We start from the raw sequence: 21,857 nt of genomic DNA on the forward strand, positions 1-21,857 counted from the left end.
AGAGTACTCCAACCACTCACTAATGAGAGAACCAGGACAGAGAGCAATTATGGTGTACAGACATGTGGAGGATACTGTGAAGGACTGCACGGCTGCAGGGAAGAGAGGAGGGATGAGCGAGACATGGCAGGGACTGTTAAATAGGGAGTTTGGGACAAAGAGGCTTATGTTCCTTCACTTCTTACCCAAGAGGACAGGTATCACTGTGCTCGCATTCTCACAGAAACACAGGGAAATCTGTTTGTTTCCTGACCCCGTGTGGGGATATTTCCAAATGTTGACGTGCAAGTTCGACACTGGGAGTTTGACGTTTTTTGGAGGAAAAAAGGAAACAGAGGACAGGACGATGATAGATGTAATGAAAGCAGGTGTGTTTGAGTATGAGAGGTGAAATCAATCAGGTCGGTTATCTAAACCCGTCTGAAAGGCCGCACTGACAAGGAGATCCGAAGGCTGAAACACTGAGAGCCTACAGTCTCTGGAGCTGAAAGTCACATCTCTGCCTCCTCACAATTCAGCCTTGTTAAAAGCTCGCTGAAAAGAGCCCTTTATTATCACTTCATCCTCTCAGGCTTCACCCATGTGAAGGTGTTATTAAGAGATTGCATTTCCAGCAAGTAAGAGAGTGGAAACACACCCACCGACTCTATCTCAAGGAGTGTGAGGACTGCCAAAAGATTAACCCTACAGACCTCGGTCATCTCTGAAACTTTCCAGTCACAAAAAAAATCACTTCTTTATCATTTTGGAGTATTTGAATGGTTTAGTCTTTGGGCTTAGCTCATTAAGTTTATCTCTCATCATCTTTTTAACATCAGCTCAGCACATCGCACTCCTCCCAACCGTTTATAACCTATAATTAAACACAGAAGCAATTTCCCTCGCCGACAGCTTGCTTCCCATTGGATGAGAGCGCGGTGCTACTAAAAGGAACCCAAGCAATGTTAAAATGGGTGACAGGAGTGCACCGAAGCAGAGCACCTCCAGAGACCACACCAGGAGGGAAAGACTGAATATGTGATAGCACTGACCTTCACAGGGCCAGGAAAAATACACAGGACTTACTCTCAATTATCTGATACTTCCATGCTGAGAAATACAACACCAGAGACATTTAACAGGACTGCAGATATATGAGTGCACCCAGGCACACAACCAAACATGCACAAACAGATGTACTTAACACTTGCTCAAAATTGCAACACTCTAAAGGCACTTCAACCCACTGGAGAGTGAGAGCACAGATTTGTATGTGGAGAATGAATCATATCATGGCTGTACGGTGATGCAGTGGTTAGTGCTGCCATCTCACAGGAGGAAGTTTTCTTGTTTGAATCCCTGTGGACAGAAGTATTCAGAACCTTTGCAACAACACTTTAAATTTAACTGAGCTTCCTCACATTTCTCTGGATCATTACTGAGATGTTTCTACACCTTGACTGGAGTCCATCCGTGGTAAATTAAACTGATTGGACATGGTTTGGAAAGGCACGCCTCTCTCTACAGAAGGCCTCACAGTTGACAATGCACATTGGAGCAAAAACCAAGCCATGAGGTCAAAGGAACTACCTGCAGAGACAGGATTGTTGCAAGGCACAGATCTGGGGAAATCTACCAAAAAAGGCTCCCTAGAGCACAGTGGCCTCCACAGTTCTCAAAAGACAGATGCTTGGCACCACCGGTAATCTTCCAAGAGCTGGTCACCTGCCTAAACGTAGCAATCAGGAAAGAAGGGCCTTAGTAAGAGAGGTGACCAAGAACCTGATGGTCACTTCGATTAAGCTCCAGAGATCCTGTGTGGAGACGGGACAAAGTTCCAGATGGACAACCATCACTGCAGCCCTTCACAGATCTGGGACAAAAATGGCCAGGTGGAAGCCTTTGCTCTGTGCAAAACATATGAAAGCCTGCATGGAGTTTGCTAAATACTCCGTGAAAGCCAAGTAGGCTTGCACCAAGATGAGGCTTCCATCTAGCGAATATGCTATGAAGCCCAAACAGTGATGTGTGCTTAAGCCTTTCAAGTAACAACTACAACATGCCTGCCATGTCCCTCATCATATTCAGCGTTTTTCCTTTACAAAATCAAAACTGATAAATGATGAAAACAATCAATGCTGTACAATGTGTCCCAATCAGCATTCATTTTCCATTTCAACTGCAACTTTCTTGACACAGGGAAATTTGCTTCGCAGCCAGGTAAAAACCAAAAAACATAGAAAGCACAATCACAAGGACTTAGCCACAAGGAACACTGAAATACACAAGAAAACATCAAAGAATAACTGAAAGCAAAGCCATCCTGAAAGGACTTTGTCAGACATTGACAGTGAAAATTAAATACTTCATGCTTGAATATTTGAAAATTTAGCTGTGTAATAGTTCGGAATCTCCTTCCATAGCACAGTAGTTCTAAGTCAGCAGGATGCAAAGGATACAGTACAATGCTTTGAGCCTTCAATGTTAGTAGAACTGCTGCCAGTCACCACCAAAACAGAACCCCATACAAACTAGAACAAATTTGTTTTTTGTGTGTGTGTTTGTTTGTTTGTTTTTTGTTTAGCCAGGCTGTAAACAGGTTTAAATGGGATTCTGTGAAGGTATATGATATCTTATGGAGCCATCCTCAACAGCGTCTTTCCACATAGTCATGTTGCTCCAGATACCAGCACTGTTACTGGCACAGTATCAGTACATCATCCATCAGTACCGCCCATAAGAGTCACATCTTGTATCGTCCAGAAGGCCAATGACTGATCCACTAGCATATACAAATAGCCCCTTAGTAATTTGACTGTTTGAGGTAAATTATTGAAAGTGACTATTAGTGATGATAACAAAGCACCAGCTGCACACACAGAGAGCAAAATCAGGGCTGGCAAATGTCAGAAATCAGTGTTTTTCCTTGTATTATTCATCTTTTTCCACACTAGTGCCACAATGGATGAAATGGGAACATCTGGAGGGTGTCCATGTCTTTTTTCCTACAGGTATTGGGACTCAAACATATATGGTTGTACATCTCATTGACTGCTTTTTAGATCGGCTTCTCATAGCCAGAAAGGTGCTTTGGATACAAAAGTCACAGAGACGAGGTTTTAGAGGCTTACTGGAGAGAAAGAGAAAATGTTTTTGGCTCAGCAGGGAACCATGATTGGTTCCACAAACGGCTAATCCACTGACACAAAAATCATTGTGTGTGCGATGAATGGCTTGTATGACTATACCAGGGGAAATGTTAGGACTGTTTTCCTGCAGCATTTTTTTGTTAAACCATATCTGGTGAATCCATTGCTATGATTCGATTTAATTTTGGAGACATGTGAAGAGATTCTCTGGGTGTAAATAAAAGCCTGCATGTCGTAAATATCAGGGAACTGGAGCAACATTTCTCATTTACAGCACCTAATCTACATCTTCTGTCACTGTTGGTACAGTTACTCAAATATGTGACATCACCCGCTGCCTTCTGGGACACATCCAGTCAGCCTCATTTCTATATTAGTCTTCATCTCTTCTCACATAGCCTACATGAGGCTCCTTGGTAGAGGTACAGTATATTTCTTCAATCTTGCTAAAAAAGAAAAAAACAGTCAGATTTCTTGTAAAAGCTCAAACAGGAACTATTCAAAATTTACAAGCCTTAGAAAATAGTTGATCTTTAGTCCAAAGCCAAGCAGCAGTCTGGGTCCGTAAAGAAAATCCAATCAACACATTAAACAAACAAATTCCTTCAAGGGAAAATATTAATTTGATACTTTAACAACTCCCAAAAAGGCTTTTGTTCTTTTCTCTGCATTCATTGAGATTGTTTTTTTCATCAATTTGGATTCTATCTTTACTTCAGATAATATATGTTTTATAAATTTCATAGCTGTTAATAAACAGAGCAGCGAGAGTGACGAGCAGAGATACAGATGTATAATCACACTAAAAGCACACTGGAGCTGTTAGGAAAACCAGTCAGTTAACAGAGACTACAGCCTGCAGTGACCTAAACATTAACAATGAAAATTAGTTTAAGTTATTGTTTATTTCTCCTCCATCTATGTACGCAATTACACTCTCCCTTTCTTTCCCTCATCTGTAGGCTCTCTTTCCCTCTCATAGTGTGAACACACCAGCAGTTTTAAAAGAAAGGTAATTCAGTTAAAAGGGTCACTAGTGTTAACTTTGCCTCTAGGGTTCATAAAAACAGGTACATCTAAACTTTAGATTTTTGTTCATAAACCTTATAGTATATGTGATTTTATGAATGAATGAATGCTTTGTATAATCAACTGATGAATCTACTGTTTTCACTTATGAATCAACAGAATAACAGTCTTACTTGAGCCTGGGCTGAACTATCATTCAGAGCTTTTCTGAGACCCTGGCTGAGTCCCCTCCTCAGGTTCTGCCTCTGAATGCTGTCCAGTCTGTTTCTTCTCACATAGATGGAAACAACTAAGAGAAAGACAAAAACCTATTAAAGGAATGATACAACTTTAGATAACTTTTTAAGACTGTGCCAAAACTATTCTTACCTGTTTTCACCCACAGCCTCTCTGTGATGTTGCACTGCTGTGGTGGAGCCTCTGTGGTGGTGGTGAACGGGGAAATAAAGACTGTAGTGGTTGCCCTGGGTGGGCTTGTTCTGGGGACAGGCGGCGTGAAGGTCCTCCTGCTGGTTTGAGTTCTGATGGCTGTGGTGGTCGTCGTTCTCCTGGTTGCAGGTGTGGGCTGTGGTGTGGTCGTGGTGGTAGTAGACTGTGTGGTGACTCTCAGGGAAGGCATGGTAGTACTGGGGTCCATCGTTTTGGTGGTCGAAGCTACAGTCGTGGTGGTAACCTCTACTGAGGCCGTCGTGGTGTCCTGGTGAGGGGGCAGAGGTGATACCTGAGATGTCCTCTCGGTGGGCCCAGCAGAAAGGGTGATTCTGACTGATTGAGAGGGGGCTAGACTGGCCACTTTTTCTTTGGGGAAAGTGAGCGCAACTGCTCTGGACGTTCCAGCGGTCAAGTCGTCCGCCCCTGCCTCTGTAGGGACAGCAGAGGTCTGAGTCATATCATCTAAAGGATTGGGATCTATTGATGAGGTCAGACTTGGTGATGAGGATGGAAAAGGTATGGGCACAGATGATGATGTAGACCTGGGAAACATGGTTGGACTGAATGACAATGGTGATGGCAACGATGATGATGATGACGCTTTAGAGGACTCTGAACTCTGTAAGGAGGCCGACTGAAAGGCTTTGATAGTACTGTCTGATAAAGGTAAAGTCTCTGAGGATGATAGCACCTGTTTTGATGGTAGGGTGAACCCCCTGAGTTTGTCATTAGCAGTATGTTTGATATTGTCAATATCAGACATAGTGCTTTCAACAGTATTAAATGCAGATTCAAGAGAATCAAGATCTTCCAGAGGGGGGCTGCTGTTGTTTTTGTACACGGATGCAAGTGAGGAATACTGTGGAGAGTCTGTAGTTATGTGAGAGAGGGCCAAAGAGCCATCTAAACCCTGTGCTGATGGAGTTAAAGGGTCCAAAGTGCCTCCTTTTAGTATACTGTTTGGCAAGGCAGATCTGAGATTAGCTGGTGCCAAATTCTGACTCTGTCCTGCGTATCCCGATGTTGCTTTGATGTATGGAAAAGACGTGTTCCCTCTTACAGTCGGGAAAAGTGAAAATGGATTGAGATTAACAGCAATTGAATCAGCTGAGGTTGTTACATGCAAATCATGCTTTTGTCTGTCTTCCAACTCATACGATAGTCCATCTGCTTGTAAATTTGTATTTGCCCTATCATCGCCAATGGATGTAGTTTCAAATTCAGCAGCAGTGCTTTGAAAAGGCACAGGCTTGGTGGCTTTCCACTTTGTATATGGTGCCATCTGTTTGGTTCCAAAGCTGAAAATAGCACCAAATGTTCCCCTGCTGTTTTGTCCATCACTGTAGGAATCAGTAGTGGGATTGTTTGTTCGTCCGCCTAAATAAAAATCTGATTTATGACTTCCCTCACTGGTGACTGGTCCTTGAGAGAGATATACTGAGTTTGTCCTTGGTGTCAGGATGATATCTGACCAGGGGGAGTTCTCATAATGGCTTGTGAGTGTCACATCATCCTTATGGGAAAGACTTGTAAGAGGTTCTAATACAGCATCAAAAGTTACTGGAGTAAGGGGGCTTTCAGTGGGAGGTCTTTTGAAAGCAACTTCAGATCTTTTATTAAACACAAAGGAATCTTTCGCAGTCTCGAAAGAAGGAAACTGTGTTGTAAGCTGCATTAATGGAGCACCCTGCTCGTTAAATGCAATGTGCTTGATTAGAGTAGAGTCTTCATTTCCATTTAATAGTGGAGGAATTGAACTCACTCTCTCGAAGGTCACAGTAGGCGTCCCTTTGTGTGTCATATGAACATCTGAGGCTGGTGATGTTTTAATACTTCCTGTGTGTATTTCCAACTCGAAAGCTGAGGGTATACTGACACCAGCTTGCTGAGATTCTGCAGAGATTACAGCTGTCTGGTGAGATTTATTAGGATCTAGGGGTTGAGAAGATGTATAAAACTTGTGAGGAAAGCTTAGTAAAGATCTTGTTTGAAAGGGCCTTTGTGAAGGGGTTATTTGGGGTGATAATAAGGCTTTGGTTTGGTGTGTGAGTCTTGGCTCGGTGTTGGCAGACAGGCTGGTTTTAACTTCAGTTTTGTTGTGGCTATAGCTGAGAAACAAGGGTAATAGGTATGTGGGCCTAGTGGGAGTAGGGATTTTCCTTATGGTTTTATGGGACATAGCTTCTGTTAATGTTACTGGCATTGCAGAGCTGGAGAAAGCCATAATAGTGTTGGAGGAAGATATAATACTTGGTGTCAACCATCTCTTAAGCTCCTGAGTCATGCCCGCGGGAGACCCTGTTTTAGCAAAATCTACATTTATGCCTCCATGACTTTGCAAATCAAGTGGATCTGACTCAAATGCAGAGGAGGCTGTTCCTTTTCTGGTGATCAAACTGAGCACAGAACCTGTGGAGGACTCCGGCCTCGTCTGTGTGGGTGAAAGTGACTTATTCAGGTGAGTGGAAATAGATTTGCGCTCCGCTCCTGCTTTCTCTCCTGGGCTGTAATTTATACTGATGGCAGGATCTCTCAGGCCACTGTGACCCACTGCCGTCAGTATATCACCAGGATTAGATGCATGCTCTGAGGACATCATGCCAGAGTGGATATGTGTTAGCTTAGTGATGGCCATTTCAGTGAGAGATGTTTTACCTAACAGAGACTGGGAGGAAACTGTAAAAAGTGATGGGGGGGTTGTGAACGACACTGCTGGTGATATAGTCGGATTTACGTCATGAGAACTGAAAAGCGGCGTGATTGCATCTGTAACCATTTTCTGACCCACTGCTGCTGTCTCTTTCTCTGCATATGCTGTTGGAGTTAACATCTGCTCCGCGACATGAATAGAAGATAAATAGATTTTAGGATCGGCAGACAGCAGTGGTGATGTGAGACTTTGTGAAGCTCCCTGTTGCATCTCAAAAGCTCGACTCTTTGTATGAAAGGGAAATGACGTGCTAATGCCAGGATAAGTAGCTGATATGGAGTTCATGTTAGGGTTCTGGGTGTGAGTGGGCCCAGATGATATATTAGGAAGATTTTGTCTATTGTTATAGTTGGTGTATGATGTATGTGTGTTTATTGCTTTTGTGCTTGCACTCCCTTTGTATGCTCCTTCCACCTCATGGACTGTCACTGCTGATGATTGAAATGCTATTTTATTGCTTTTTTCAATACTGGTTTTACTCTGAAACTGCAGTGGTTTAGTTGTTGTGCTTTGAAGCCTCTGAGTAACAGCTGGTAGGTCAACCACTGAGTGAGTGGTGGGCTGGTTACTTGTTAAACTGTCCGTCCAGCTCAGAGATCCTGCTGGTGAAAATGTTGACGTTTCTGTCTGATAGGCAGAGCTGGATGTCAATCTTTGAGATAAAGCAGCATGCTTTGGAGACAATATGGATGATAACACAGAGGAAGTGGCTGACAGTGACGACGGATGAGATGGTTCTGAGGACGATGAAAACAATGATGCATCCCTGTTTCCATTCGTCACGGACACATCTGTTAGTCTAGAGACACTTGATGCCATGGGGGGTGACGAAGTGTGTTGGTACAACACGTTAGAAGTCAAACCTGAGCTGGCAGGTAGGATCCTGTCTCCCGCAGACGACGAGAAAGAGGAGGACATCTCTGAGCCCTGGCTGGAACTATGTGAAGGCCATTGGGTGGTGTGGGTGTCGTCCCTGGTGATAGTCGGCGAGGTTCGACTTTGATCAAGGCTCACTGGATGTTTGACAGTTCCTGCCATGACAGTTAAGACAGAAGAGAAGGCGGGCTGCCCTGATAAACTTTCCACCTCAGACTCCGAATCACCATTCGAATGGACGACTGAGAAAGGCACCTCCTCTGCCACCGACAGGCCAGCCAATGGATGTGCAGAAGCAGCTGTGACAGCAGGGTCGCTTGAAAAGGAAGAGGAGCCAGAGGCATCATAGGTGGGCTTTTCTGTAAATGAAAAAGAGGAAAAGGGACAGATTAAGATCAGTGACCATAATAACAAATTCAAGCTAATGAAACTGAAGCTTGAATTAGTGAGTCTATTCAAATGAGTCCATAGAATTGTTCTTACAAGGCACATTATTTCAAGTGTTTGTAAGTTACAACTTATGGCCATGTAAATGATATCTGAATTGTCTTTGCAAGCAGATATCTGCATAACTGTGCAGGTAAGAATCAATTTATTATCAAATATTTCTCTGTAGCAAGAAAAATACACAATAGATGGTATACTGAACATGATGTGCACGTTTCAGTTATTCTCACTTGTAGTTGGCCTACATTGAGTGGCATGAATGTTTAAGATTAAAGTGTATGTAAATGCACCATACAATATCAAGTTTAGTTTACTGTAAATTACTGTGTAAAAGTAATTTTTAATTCGTTTTTTAAGGCAATCAGTGTGCATAATTTTTGTAATTAATGTTTACTAAATGGGTTTTACAATGCACTCAACTCCAGTGGACGTTACAGACAAAGAAATGGCTGTATCTACTAGGGCTATGAAAAATAATTTTATTTTTGATTCCTACCTACATTCGATCTCGTTTGTAAATGAAGGCCATTATATTTGTCTGTATTTCCCTACAAATACATAACAAACTGCATTCACATGTTCACTTATTCACTTCACAACAATCCCAGTTGCCATATCAGTTTCACTCACACAGAGTAAAGCAAAATACGTATTGATCCCACCATACAACTCAATCACCTCTGTCATTTCTCACCCTCATTTGTGGTACTCTACTTTCTGTCAATGTTACCATGGTAACTACACACTAAGGCAGTGTGGCACATGTAGACAAACAGGAAGGAGGCTGACAGTTTACATGGCAGAGTAAGGGAAGCAGTTTTAACAGGAAAGGAAAGAAGAGTGACATTGTGGAAAACTGCAGAGGTGAAAGTGAGAGTGAAGTTAAACATAAATCAAAACAAGGGGGATATTCTAGTGCTGTGTTTCAAACTTTTTTGCCAGAGGCTCACCTAAGATCAAGACAAAATCTCAAGGCACACCATATTCATATTCACACAAAATAACCTCTTGAACACATTTTGCATTATCTTATGTTTTTGTACAGTAGTGATAGTATGGTATGAATAAGGGAGCACCTAGACTTGCCTGTGCTTTGGTTCACCATTTCAGGACCACTTAAACCTATTGATGATGTACACACAGTTGTAATTTGCCAGCAATACTTTGGCATCATTGCAATTCTGCAAGGTGACACCAGAAACTTCTTTAACCACCTCACACCTCACCTCAAAATCCAGAATGCCTCAACAATGAAAAACGAGGAAACCACTTTTTAAACAACAGCTGCCAGACCTCAAAAACCCCAGAATTATACACTGTCTGTAAGTTTAGCAATTGGCTGTTCACATTATCTGCTGAAATAAGAAAGGGACAATGTAAAAACAAGAAAGATCTATGTTAAAGTCTAACACTTCATTAGCTTTTATCTGTTGAAAACCTTGGACCACGTATTTTTGGTTTTGTTCTGCTTTTTGAGAGTAATAGTTTTCTGTTAAAAAAAGAATCAGAGAGAATTATGATCTCTTAGCTCAGGGAAAAGAAATTATGATTGACATTTTAACAAGCATCATGCTGCCCGACTGTCTTTGCAGCCTAAATGCCATATGGAAAAGAAAGTTTTGACTGGAAGCTGGTTAACACTTTCTGCTACCAGTAGAATCACTGAGGAATTGACCTCAATTCCCAGACTCACAGTGCCTATAAAAAGTGTTAACCTCCTTGGATGTTTTACACTTTTATTGATTTTATAAATCAATTATGGTCAATATAACTTGGCTTTTTTTTTTTTTTTTTTTTTTTTTTACCAAAAACTGACCCAAATAACCCCCTTTAAAAATCTGTCAAAGTGAAAAATCAATCACAGCTCTGACTGTGTGGACAGGTCTCAATCAGGCTTGCACATCTGGGCACCGCAGTTTGACTCTATTTTTCTTTGGGTCTGCTCAAGCTCTGTCTGCCTGCATGGGGATCGAGCATGAACAGCCTGTTTCAAGTCTAGCTCCAAATTCTCTACTGGCTTGAGGTCTTGGCATTGACTCGGCTGCTCCAGAACATTCACCTTGCTGTCTTTAAATCATTTCTGTGTAGCTTTAGCTGTATGCTTTGGGTCATTGTCTGGCTGGAAAATGAATCATCTCCTAAGCTGTAGTTCTCTTGCAGACTGAGAAAGATTGCCCTCCAGGATTTTCCTTTATTTTGCCACATTCATTCTACTCTCTACCTTTACGAGACTTCCAGGGCCAGCTGCTCAGAAGCATCCCCACAGCATGATGCTGCCACCACTTTGCTTCACAGTGGGGATGGTGTGTTTGTGGTGATGTGAAGTGTTTGGTGTCCGCCAAACATAGCGTCTCATCCGATGGCCTAAAAGTACTATTTCAGTCTCATCAGACCAGAAAACGTTCTTCCTCTTGACCACGGAGTCTCCCACATGCCTTCTGGCAAACTCTAGTCAAAATTTAATGAGTTTTCTTCAAATGTGGTTATTTCTTTGCCACTCTCCTGTAAAGCTTTGACTGGTGAAGAACTTGGGGCAACAGTTGTTGTATGCAGAGTCTCTCCCATCTCAGCTGCTGAAGCTTGTAACTCCTTCATAGTAGTCATAGGTGTCTTGATGGCCTCCCTCACTAGTCTCCTTCTTAGTCTAGTCACTCAGTTTGCAAGGATGGCCTGACCTAGGCCCATTCACAAATGTGCCATATTCCTTTCATTTCTTGATGATGGATATAACTCCGAGAGATGTTCAGGGCCTTTGATTTTTTTTTTATTCATCCCCTGATTTATGCTTTTTAATAACCTTTTCTCTGAGTTTCTTAGAGTGTTCTTTTGTCTTCAAGGTGTAATGGTAGCCAAGAATACTGATTAATCAGTGACTGGACCTTCCAGACTCAGGTGTCTTTAAATCTCTTGGGACATTCACTGCAATCAGGTGATCCACAGTTCTCTAATTGTGAGAGAACTAGCAACAATTGGCTGGACCTCTGTTGAATTAGATCCGTCGCTTTAAGGGGAGAGAGTATTTACAGTATGTTTCCAACGGAGAGAACACTTTTTTTATAGGCACTGTATACATTTATTGTGTGATGTAATGCTGGCATAACTTTAATGAACACCATTTGTGTTGAGTGTGTTTGACTGGAACTTTTCCTTTCTGCTGTCAGAAGTGTTGCTGTAATTGCAAGGAATCTATGAATCAATAATAATGGATTTCTTTTTCTGACATTACCATGTGGTCTGCAGTTTTAAATGTTATTTAAAGGGATTAATACTCTAATATTAACGACAATCCATCAGGTTGGCAGCTGCAAATGTTGATGAATTGTTAATAAATGCATTTTGGCTCAGATTCTCTGCAGCTCTTTTTGGAAAGTTAAGTGGTCAAATCCCCATCAGGGGGTCTTTTTAAAAGCTATTTCAGAACAAAAATGAGGCATCATTCCAGGAGGGACGGGATAAACACCAGCCAAGTGCTTTTTTTCATAACCTGGCAACTCAAAAGCTGTTCTTCTAATTAATGAGTCAGAACTGAATTATTTGCCAAAAAACTGTCTAAAATGACACAGCGCTGTTGTCCCATTAACTGGTAGCATGAAAAATCTCATGGCCTAAACAGAGTATTTATTTAGCCTCTGTGTCAGCACTGTCACCTTCTCCAAACATGACAGACGACACCATTACAGACAGCCAGGTACATCACACCATCATGTTGGAGACCTGGTTCAAAGAGGCATGATGATGTGGAGGGTTTGGATTGTCATGATAATTGTGGTTGTTTGAAATAAGCTGTCAAACAAATTAGTGACTTCCTTTTAAAAACAACCATCAGTTCACTATTGAGCATCAAGGCCACCCATATGGAGTCATAAAGGGAGGAGCTTTCTGGGGCCCAGTCAAATTGGGGGGCCCATGGAAGTCAGGAAAATCATGGTCCATTGTAAAGTTAAGCTTGATAACCAAATTTATGTTTAACTTGAATAATAACCACTCCGATCAAAGCAACAAAAATTGGTTTCATTCATTTATTTATGGCGTAGTACAAATATAGACTTCTTCAAAATTGCAACCCCTTTTCTTAAAGCAGAATAACCTTTCATTTTGTTTTATTTTTAAAATTTTGTCCTTTTGTTATTTTATGTTGTTTGTTTTGTTGCTAATGTTAATACTGTGGATAGGCACATATGTAGGGCTCTCACACTCTCAGTGCTCTGGCCCTAAATACAAAAAGAAAAAAGAAAAAAAAAATTGCAAAATGGGTTACAAAAACAGCAAAATGGGTTAAAAGAGGCAAAAAAGGGATAATATCTGCAAAAATGGGTTAAGATGGGTAAAATGGAGAAAAGAAAGTGCGAAAAAGAATTTAAAAGTGGTAAAATGGGTTAAAAGAGGGGAAAAAATGGGTTGAAAGTGCCAAAAATGGGAAAATAGCTGCAGAAATGGTATAAGACAGGTAAAAATGGGCGGAAATGTTGAATAGCAGTTACAAAATGAAAAATGGGTTAAAGAGGGAAAACATGGTTTGGAAAATAGCATTGTGAGTTGGTTAAGAATGGGTAAAAATGGGGGAAAATGGTGAAAAGCAGTTAAAAAGTGGTGAAAATGGGTTAAAAGAGGAAAATCATGGTTGAAACAAAGTGTGATAAAAGCTGCAGAAATTGGTTAAGACTGGCTAAAATGGGTGAAAATGGTGAAAAGCAGTACAAAAAAAGTGGTAAAAATTGGAATAAAGTGGCAAAAATTGATTGAAACAGGCAAAATAGGTTAAAATATGAAAAAATCCAGAATGGGAAGAAGAAATGATGATAAGGGGTTCAAACCCTCTTAGTAGTTTGAACATCAGAACCTCATAATAGCTTTACACACTTTTCAACTGCTGGCAAAGACGCAAGCACCAATGCCAATAATCCACAGGCATGCACTGATACCATCAGTGAATCACAACTGGGTAGGGCCCATTCTCTGGGTTTGTCAGGGGCCCAGCTAATTCTGCGGGCGAGCCTGTTATGTATTAACCATTTTGACCTGTGCCAAGGTGAGGAAACAATCCCAAACATTACTCACTCAGTTATTCTTTGATTATAGATGGTGCACCAAAGGCAGACTTTATGTATTCCCACAGGAGAGGAAAAGAGAGAAATCTTCAAAGTGGAACAAATAGAATTATTAAAGCGATGGTAGCTGTGCGCACAAGTTTGGTGAAGATAACACTCCTTCTTAAAACAGACAATGGACTCATGTTGCAGTGTTTGTCGCCTGGGCGGAAATAACGCTGCAGAGGGAGAGATATGGATGTTTACATTACAGTAACTTTAACAAAGAAGCCAGAGGTTACTAATGCACCCAGACAGCCTATGTGAAGATGTCTTTCATCAATTCAAGTCCCATCCTCTCCTTTTATTCTTCACACAGCCCCGACACATCCATATAGGGGTTCCTCTATCCATTTATAAAGCTTTGCAGTCCTGTCACACCTCCCACCCCCTCAGTGTGTTTCCTCTGCTGAAGTGCATCCAGCACATCCACCTCCTTCAGTGCTCACAGAGTTTTGGGGGAACATTTTGGTTTCAAATATGTACCAGGATTGCAAAAGGAGTCCTATTTCTTCATACCGCTGTCCTAGTTCACTTAGAGAAACACTTTGAACATAAAGCATATAATTCTGAGTTTTGTCCAGCTCATACTGTGGAAATTACAGAGGCCCTTGAGTCCGTGTTTTCTGAATTACACACACAATGATTGGCCTAAGGCAGTGTGTACTTACACAGCTGCCACTGTACACACATTTTTCTATCTTCAGATATTTTCCAGCCCTTGCATGAGAGCTGTAATAGGATTTAATACCTATATATTCAGTAACAGTACCAGGTCACTAACCCTGCTTGTATTCCAAAATGTCACCCGCAGAAAAAAGCATTAATTCTTTTTATAATTTGTTTCCAGGCGGATAAATCTCTGAATTTCATTAACCAGAAAATTCATGCCTTAAAGATTTGAATTTAGCTTCTGTATAAATTACTCTACCTAATTCCTGTATGTCAATAAATCACTAATGTGCTTAGATGGGATTAATGACATTGCTCCTCTGCAGTTTTTAATCCATTTTCAAAAGAGTCTGATATATAAAACAAAGAGTGAAAGGGAGGAAAATGCTTTTCTGTATTCACAGTGACAACAAAGGATATGCACCTTCAAGGCCAATAAAAGGTCAATCAGTCAAACCACCTTGTCCTGAAAACAAAAGAGAACTTCCTGGAGCCTTTCCCTCCCAGCTTAGCGTGCCCAGCAGAAACATGAATTTGGGTGCCTGGGACTGAGGCCAGGATGAACGGAGGTGTGGAGTCCACCCCACGGTTTGCCACCTGCTCAGACTGAGCTGAGCATATGGGAGGATTTTAACAATGGACAACAGAGGACAAGGTGTGCAGATAAAAAGGAGTCAGTGATGGAGACTGATAGAAAGGAGAGGGGGAGAAAAACCTTACAGGGAGCAGAGGAGCTTGTGCTGCAGTTCAGCAAATGGATAGTAGAAGAAAGAAGACGTCACAGAGTCTGCAGTCTATAAAGCTGCAGGACCATTCCATACAATTAAGTTAGCTTCATATTACCTCTATAATGCCCCATCTTTCAGGAAAATGAATATTTTTTCCATACAACCTTGGTAAACTTAAAAAAAATGAAAAAGACTTTATCAAAATGGACCAACAACACTCAGCTGTACCACACTGGTACACACTGGTTCTCCTTTCTTAAAAATTCAAACTTCGATTTCTTGTCTCTTAAATTATAGTCAGTTAAATGTCTTTCATTTGCCTGTTTGTTACCTATCAAGAGAAATAACCTTGTGTGAAAGGAAACTGACATTGCCATTTTAGACATTTTAAGAACTGCAAGATTAATGGATCATGAAAATAATGATTAAGTGTTGCTGTGCAAGCAAGTGAAAGCTTAAACCAACACTTTCCTTAGCCTCTTAAACCCCACTGACATGCTGACGGATCTCTCCTTATTTCAATCTCATGCACAGCAGCCAAAAATTGATTGTTCAAATCCACAGAACTTTGGTTGAAATTTAAGTTTTTTAAAAACTGAGGTTGCATTTTGGGATGTATTTTATGTACCAGACAAAATAAGCAGTTCTTTGAAAGTTGCAACTATAAAGACTTTGTGTGTTGGGTTTGAGTTTTGAAATCTGGGATGAGAATTTGCTGCAAATTCAGTGCTTGAGTACTCACATTACCTTTTGAAAGAGTACCCAATAACTATAACTTTAACGCCCTATAAATTAGGGAAGCATGTTATCGGATTTTAGCCAATATCCAATATGCAAATATTTCCAAACTCAATATTTGCGTTCGCCTTGAACGGTCAAAGTTTGGACCACATGTTTCATGCATGAAGACACACAATGAACGAATCTGACTGGAGCAAAAAGGCGATCACAAACAGCCTCCACAGAGGGGCATCCACAACCTAATCCAGGTGGTGGCAAGCTCATAGCTGTTTGCTTTGCAATATTAAACAAGATACCAATATGAAGCAGGCAAAACAAAAAAGATGAAGAAGAAAGTTAGGTGCAGTAGCAACTAGCAAGAAAGCACCAGGTGTGGAAAGTAACTAATTCACTAAAATTACTGTAATTGAGTTTTCGGGGCTATTTGTGCTTTTCAAGTACATTTGAAATCAGTACTTTTACTTTTTAAGTAAGTTTTAACGAGAGCAGCCGTACCTTTACTTGAGAACAATACTCTACTTGACTACACAGTACCACATACAGACAAAATGATTTCACATCACATCCCAAAACAGCAAAATCTGGAGCGTTGAATTTTCAGAGTTGATTTTAAAGTGTAATTTTTACTCCATTCCGCCCACTGCTATGTCAAATCTGAGGGGGATGTGTGGGCGGAGTATCCCATCATTGCTCTGAGTGTTTAGGTGTGTTTTAGATGTGTTAAATTGTATTTAGATGTTGCCTTTTCAACAATCCCTTCTTGTCATTTCTCTGATGGATTGTCGTTTTTGATGTGAAACACATTTGCACCTTAAGTGAAGTTATTCCCTGGGTTAGAGTTCCCCCTCTGACTTTAAGTGATGCCAAAGAATGCATTTTTTTATCAGTATGAATTTCCCTGCTATGAGGATGACTCTCTGCTTTGTTCCTGCCAGAGGAGACCCACCTTGCCAAAGATTTTTAAAAGTTTTTGCAGCTCTGTCATATTTTTAAAATATTTAACTTTTTTAAAAGTGTAGTTGAACCAAATGTAGTATTGACCAATAAATGCACTGTAAAAGTGTTACATTTAACTCTATATGAGTGGGATAAACACTGTCAACACATTGCTGTGCGTTTAACTTTACCATAGAGGTGTGATTTTACCTGAACAACCTCAGAATTAACCATAAACTAGATCTTTTTAATTTAACTTTTTACTTTTAACCACGGTAAGTGTACTTTTACTTGAGTAAAATAGTTTATCAATAAATCAAGACCTTTATTTGTCCCCAGTAAGGGTGATTCAGTGTGCAAAAATATGGGGAGCATAAGAAACACAAAAGCCACATAAAACACGTAAGAATACATAAAAACATGTAACAGCACAACAGTTTCATACTTGTGTGCTAATTTAGCATTAATTAAGCATACACCCTCTGTTCTTTCCTAACTTTGTGACTGAATGTTTAATAGATCAGTGCAAAATAATAAAGAGAAACACAGAATTTTGCACCTTGGACTTGTCGTTGCTTATATTCCTGTTGAACCAAACCTGCACCAGAACCTGATGCCAGCACCAACGTATGAACCAAACTGGGACCTCTTCGAACAATTACAGCCCTTAGAAAGTGTATACACAGCTTTGTTAATGTAAGAACACTAAGGTCACTTTCATACCATAGCTGTTTGGCCTGCTGTAAACAAACTCTGGTCCATTTTCCTGGATAATCCTCTTCTTTGGAGTTGTGTGTAAACTCATTCAAACTCTGGTGCAGACCAAACAAGTGATCTCTTACTTAAAAACGGGGATCTTGGTTCATCACGGTGTGGTTCGTTAGAGGCATGAAAGTAAAGCGGACCAACTTGTGGATCACAGGCAGGAAGTAGGATGAAGTGTATGATTAATAGATATATTCATGGGATAAGATACACTCAAATACAAGCTTTTTCATTCCTTCTGCCAATATTTAAAGCCAATATGTCAGCTGTGAATAACACTGGTCATTATTTTGGTAGATACCAATACCATGCTAATGGTGATGTACATCCCTACTAAAAAATAATATGTCAGAGGCCCAGTGTGTTTTCTGTGTTGTGCTGTTCATTCAAGTCCCTGTGATAACTGAAATATCTAGTGATAGTAATGTAACCAAGGATTTTTGTTCCTAACCTTTATAAATATTAAGATAACATCAACACCAAGCTCCATAGTATGAATTAGATGTCCTAGACTTTATTCAACCATTTCAATCAAGTCTTTAATACAAAAGCACAGCATTGTTTTCTTTCCTCTTCAAAATAAAAGTCCCCCAGATGTCATATTATAATCAAACTAAAATTCATAGTTTTATGCCTCTTAAAACACATTAGCTTACAATAATATGGGACTCCAGGAAGAGGTCTACCTGCAAATCTAAAATAATAGCATTTTTATCGACACATCCAAAGCCAGCACTCAATTCTGTAGCTTTTTCCTCATCCTTTAAATTTTAGTAGTGGTTGTTAGCCACCTGACAAAAAAAGACATCCTGCCCAGCACCTTCCACAACACTTAAGAGGTGCAAACTTTTAGTGAGCTGTTTTGTTATCAGCAGGCTAACAACGTCTTATCTCCAGATGCAATTACATTGTTTCATCAATGTCTGGCTGCAAACAGTTGTCTGCCATCAAGTCTTTAATGACTATAAGGTGACTCAGTGGAATTGACTGTTTTTATTCATTTTGGTGAAAATAATTGGATTTCATCTGCATTACTGCAAAGCTTTTTTAACATGGCAGAGTGGAAGAAGATGGAAAGCAAACAGAATCAGGCCCATTACAGAACCTTGGGGAACTCCACAAACTTGGGATGAATTTGAGAAGGTCTAATCTCTAACTGTAAAGAGAATTTCCTGTCCACCCACTGTCTGACTCTGAACCTTTCCATCAGTATATCCTGGTCCACGCTATCAACAGCTGCTTTGAGATCCAATAAAACCAATACTGAGCATTCTCCTACATCACTTTAGAAAAGTTTAGACTAAGAGTGGACATATACTGATACAGGAGAGGGATGGGGATTTGATCTTTTTTGAACTTGAAAGCTTCTTTATGGAAAACTGAGGGGGGGCTGCATGTTAAACAGGTTTTATAGCAGTGAGGTCGTACCCTCTTTTATGAAACTCATCCTCCAAGTGTGCATGTTTTTTAAAATCTGTTGGTTCTGGTGTATTTCCTAATTCAAGAGACAGCTTCTTGATCCTGATTTGCTTTTCAAATCCTCTACAACCAGCTCACACACAACACAAACCTCAATTCCACACTAATTTCTTCTCCCCTCTGCAGCCGTCACTATCTTTGAGCTACCAGGACACAGACATGACACTGCCAGGCTCCCGCTGCTCCACACCATTATACACTGCTCCGTCTTTCGCTTTGAGCTGTTTTTGTTCTCTCGTGTGCGGAAAATGGTAAACAAGAGAGGATAATTCAACAGTGGTGGATTGAAGCCTGAGAGAAGAGAAACACATTTCAGAAGTCTGGTCAGCTCCTTCTAAGGAAGGGCCTCACGAATTCCTCCTGACTGTTTATGGAGGCAGCAGTGACTAAAGCTGCTCTGAGCTGTTGTTGATGTATAAAATTATAAATAAGAGAAGTCTGGGAAGAGTGAGTTTACTGAATCCTTATCTTTAATGCACAAACCCTCTGTTTTATGTCTATGTATAGAGGCATGGTGTCTGCAGGAGGAGAGGGAGGAGGATGAGGAGGGTGGTGCTGCGGTATGGACGCAGTATGGATGCCAGCACTGTTTCTTTTCTTTTTTTTTTTTTTTTTTTTTTTTCTTTTTCAAACAGCACAGCAGGCTATGACACGCATCAGCTGTCTGGAACTGAGCCCAGCGGACACTTAACCCTGCAACCATGCAGAGGCGTGTACAGGGTATTAAAAGAGATGTTCATTCATTCATTTGCTTGTTTATCACTCCAGACAAGAAGGTGACTGCATTCGTTTGGTACAGTTTCATCGTCCCTGGACAAGAAGACCGAGGGACATGTCATTAAATTATTCTGTGATTTCATGAACACTTTAAAACAGATTGTCCATATTAGTGTCCATGATTAATGATGATGAGTGGTAAACTCAAGCCACTGCAGATGTGCAAAACCACTGCTGTCCCCAGAGTGTCTACCTAAAGCTGACTGCAAAAACCCCAGTAGTCACAACAACACCAATATTTAGGCCTAATTTGTGTATCAGAAGTGTCACTTCTGAATCACAAAAATACAGAAATGTCTTTGACTCACAGAAATGTGGGTAATGACTGAAGGCTTCACACTGATTAATGCAGTGTTGGCATTTAATTCACAGCAATGTATGTAGGGAAATAAAGAACGTGTGTCAGAGTTAAGTCAGTTAAGATCACATCAGGAGTTAGATAATATAATAATATATGAAGTTAGATTATTAAATATATGATGAAGCAATGAAGTTAGATGTGAGGGTTTGGAGACATAGATGATTCAAAGAAATACAAGCAGCATCCAAAATTAACAAACTCTAAATGTAGATAGATTTTGTGCATGAGGGCTATCCTTAAAAATGCACCTAAATGCTTGTTATGCACCAATTTAGGATGTAGGACACAAGTTTTAAAATAGGAGATGTTCCCTTCCCAATCCCCAAACTAATCAGGATCATATTCAAGTTATGAATTTCTTCATTACCAATGATCAAAGAAAGGAATTGAAAACCAGGAATATTTACAGACTTCACAAATGATCCAAAATACAGTTTTCTAACACACTTTGGAGCAAGGTTATTTTAGTCAGGAGAGACTTAATACAAGTTTAACAATAATTTAAACATTTTAATGAAAAAGAAAATGTGCAGTGTTCAGCAATTGGACCCCAATGTGATGACTCTTGAAGGGGTAGTGAGGTCAACAGCAGGAATGAAATATCCCAGACTATTATGACCTTCTCTTGGAGGGCAGCATTGAACAACTGTTGCCGTCAGAGTCATCGTTATGTTGTGTTCACACCAGTCAAATCATTAACGAAAGTTAATTACAAGTAAAGTCGGTGTTAAGATGCAAGTAGACGTGAGCTCACTTCACACTGCTTTCATTCAACTGAAAAAATGGCAGAGAACCTCACAGTGTCTGTTTGTGGTACCCCAGGCTTAACCACACAATGTGCCTGTTCTACCTGAACTGGAATAAAAAGGAGCTCGCTCAGAGGAAAGTGAGTGAGGCAGTCAGATTGCGTAAGTTGTGACAGCAGCACAGCAGATACAAAGCAGCAGGCCTCTCAGTGTAGTCAAGCTCTACTGTTGACAGCCAATTGAAATGCCGGATGTGGGAGAAGGAAGCCCCACCCCTCTTGCGCCTTTTGGGCAATGCTGTGAACACAACATTAGAGTAACAGCAGCCGGCCATATTTGAGTCCCGTGACTGGACCTGGGAGCCAATCCAGAGCTAACCCCCCCACCAGCCCCACTCCATCAGCCAGTCAGAGACCTCCAAATTTGTACACTCACGACAAATGTACAAACACACGAAACAAACTGCTGAAAAAAGCTGTACACACAGACAGAGGACTCACACACAAAAACAGGGAATGAACAAAGATCTGCATGACTGACAGAGCACTTACTCGGACACAGAACATACACAGACTACAGAATGAAAACAGCAATAACACACCAAAACAAAGTTTTTGCCTTTTTTTTCTATGTAGATGCTCAGTTTTTGCTGTGATTTGGCTTAGGCCCAGCTCCTACTCCTCCACTTTGTGCATGTCTGAACTCTGCAGAGGGAGGCAGACTCTGAAATGTCACTACTACAGTCACTACTTTCTGCTGTTTACACTTGCCTTGCTGCAACCAGCCTAACTAATATGTGACGAAATTTATGAGGAGTCAGACGACCTTGCAAATGAGCTATTTAATCACTGTGGCCAATAAAAATATGGTTGATTCATTCACCCTTACGCCACCATTGCCAAGACTTTCTCCCATGAGAACAGAAAACTACACCTTTGTTCGA

The 21,857-nt window shown here is 40.7% G+C and overlaps 1 protein-coding gene across 1 annotated transcript in view; it reads right to left on the reverse strand.

The window, feature by feature from the left end:
- Positions 1-21,857, reverse strand: part of kiaa1549lb (KIAA1549-like b) — a 140,591-nt gene that overhangs the window by 60,339 nt on the left and 58,395 nt on the right. The window contains exons 2-4 of the mRNA XM_041792076.1: positions 8,163-8,534; positions 4,527-5,018; positions 4,331-4,446 (exon numbers count right to left, since the gene is read on the reverse strand). Of these exons, the coding sequence (XP_041648010.1) occupies positions 4,331-4,446; positions 4,527-5,018; positions 8,163-8,534 (980 nt within the window). The remainder of the gene's footprint in view (positions 1-4,330; positions 4,447-4,526; positions 5,019-8,162; positions 8,535-21,857) is intronic.

Source organism: Cheilinus undulatus, linkage group 1 (assembly GCF_018320785.1).
Source record: "Cheilinus undulatus linkage group 1, ASM1832078v1, whole genome shotgun sequence".
NCBI lineage: Eukaryota > Metazoa > Chordata > Actinopteri > Labriformes > Labridae > Cheilinus > Cheilinus undulatus.